The sequence below is a fragment of the Tilletiaria anomala genome (assembly GCF_000711695.1).
Source record: "Tilletiaria anomala UBC 951 chromosome Unknown K437scaffold_286, whole genome shotgun sequence".
Lineage (NCBI taxonomy): Eukaryota > Fungi > Basidiomycota > Exobasidiomycetes > Georgefischeriales > Tilletiariaceae > Tilletiaria > Tilletiaria anomala.
In genome coordinates, this window is record NW_013546736.1 from 1 (window position 1) to 1,118 (window position 1,118).

General features: G+C 52.8%; 1 protein-coding gene across 1 annotated transcript; it reads left to right on the forward strand.

The window, feature by feature from the left end:
- Positions 1–462: 462 nt before the first annotated feature.
- K437DRAFT_284326 (uncharacterized protein) lies at positions 463–1,114 on the forward strand (the record flags this gene model as incomplete). Its single annotated transcript, XM_013384233.1, has 2 exons — positions 463–897; positions 980–1,114. Coding segments are annotated over exons 1-2 (379 nt in total), but the record flags the coding sequence as incomplete, so codon positions are not given.
- Between the last annotated feature and the right edge of the window lie 4 nt (positions 1,115–1,118).

Below are 1,118 nucleotides of genomic sequence, written 5' to 3' on the forward strand. Positions count from 1 at the left end.
GCTTTTTGGGAGCCCAGAGCAGGGGATTGACGTCTTGCTCAAAATGGTATCTGGAAATTGTGAGCAGGGCGGAATGCCAGCGTCATCCTTTTTGAAGCTCAAAGTTTTTTCTTTGACGCTAAAAAGAGCGGTGGAGCGGCGGAATGTCAGACAGGAACCAGGTACTAAAAGAGGAACAGATCCAGCCTTGGCTTATCCTCCCTCGGCAGCCAGGGCAGGGAGGAGGGAGGCAGCAGGACGCAGCTCACAGGGGTTGTGCTACTCGCCATAGTACAATTGACTCTCTACTCTTCTCGATCCCATGATCGGCGTTCGGTCGGCTATCAGCGTGTTGGCCGACAGCAGAGAGCCAGAACACCTGACGTTCGTGCCTGTCCTCTGTGGTGTCTCGGCTTCTACTTCGCAAACATTTTCGTTTACGCGAATTATCAAAACAATTTTGCCACTCGACTGACAGGTCGATTTGGTGCACTCAACATCAACCGTGTTCGTCTGACGAAGTATATATATGAACGCCTGCAAGCAGCAAATGATCCCGCCTGTATCCTTCGCGAGTCGTGATCAACGGTTCCTTGCGGGCTGAGCTGATAGTAGCCATTAGGATTGACCAATTTTGTCCCGCTCGAAAACTACTGATCGTAGGCTTTTACACGATGGCTGCGCTTGCAGAAAGTATGAACTCAGCCTCCCCCGTCCTCAGCGACGAGAAGAGTGGCTCTGAGTCACGCAAGACGAGCATTGAAGTAGGCAAGCATGTGGAGAGGAACATCGAAGAGGATCCGCAGGCCGACCGCAATATCTACTCTGAAAGCGTGGACGAGGTGCCGCAGGGACGGCAGATTGGCGTTATCTCGGCCACGTTCCTAATAATCAACCGAATCGTCGGCACGGGAGCCTGTACGTCATATGCTTGACGCTCGAGACGCGATCTCTTAGAAAGAAGGTGCTCAGAAGCTGACGAGCGATCATGTTCCGCTAGTCGCAACGACCAGCACCATTCTCGCGCAGTCTGGCAGCGTGGGCATGTCCTTGGTATATTGGGTCGTTGGTGCGATCATTGCTGGTGCAGGTTTTGCAGTATACGCCGAATTCGCAACTGCAATACCGCGTAATGGTGG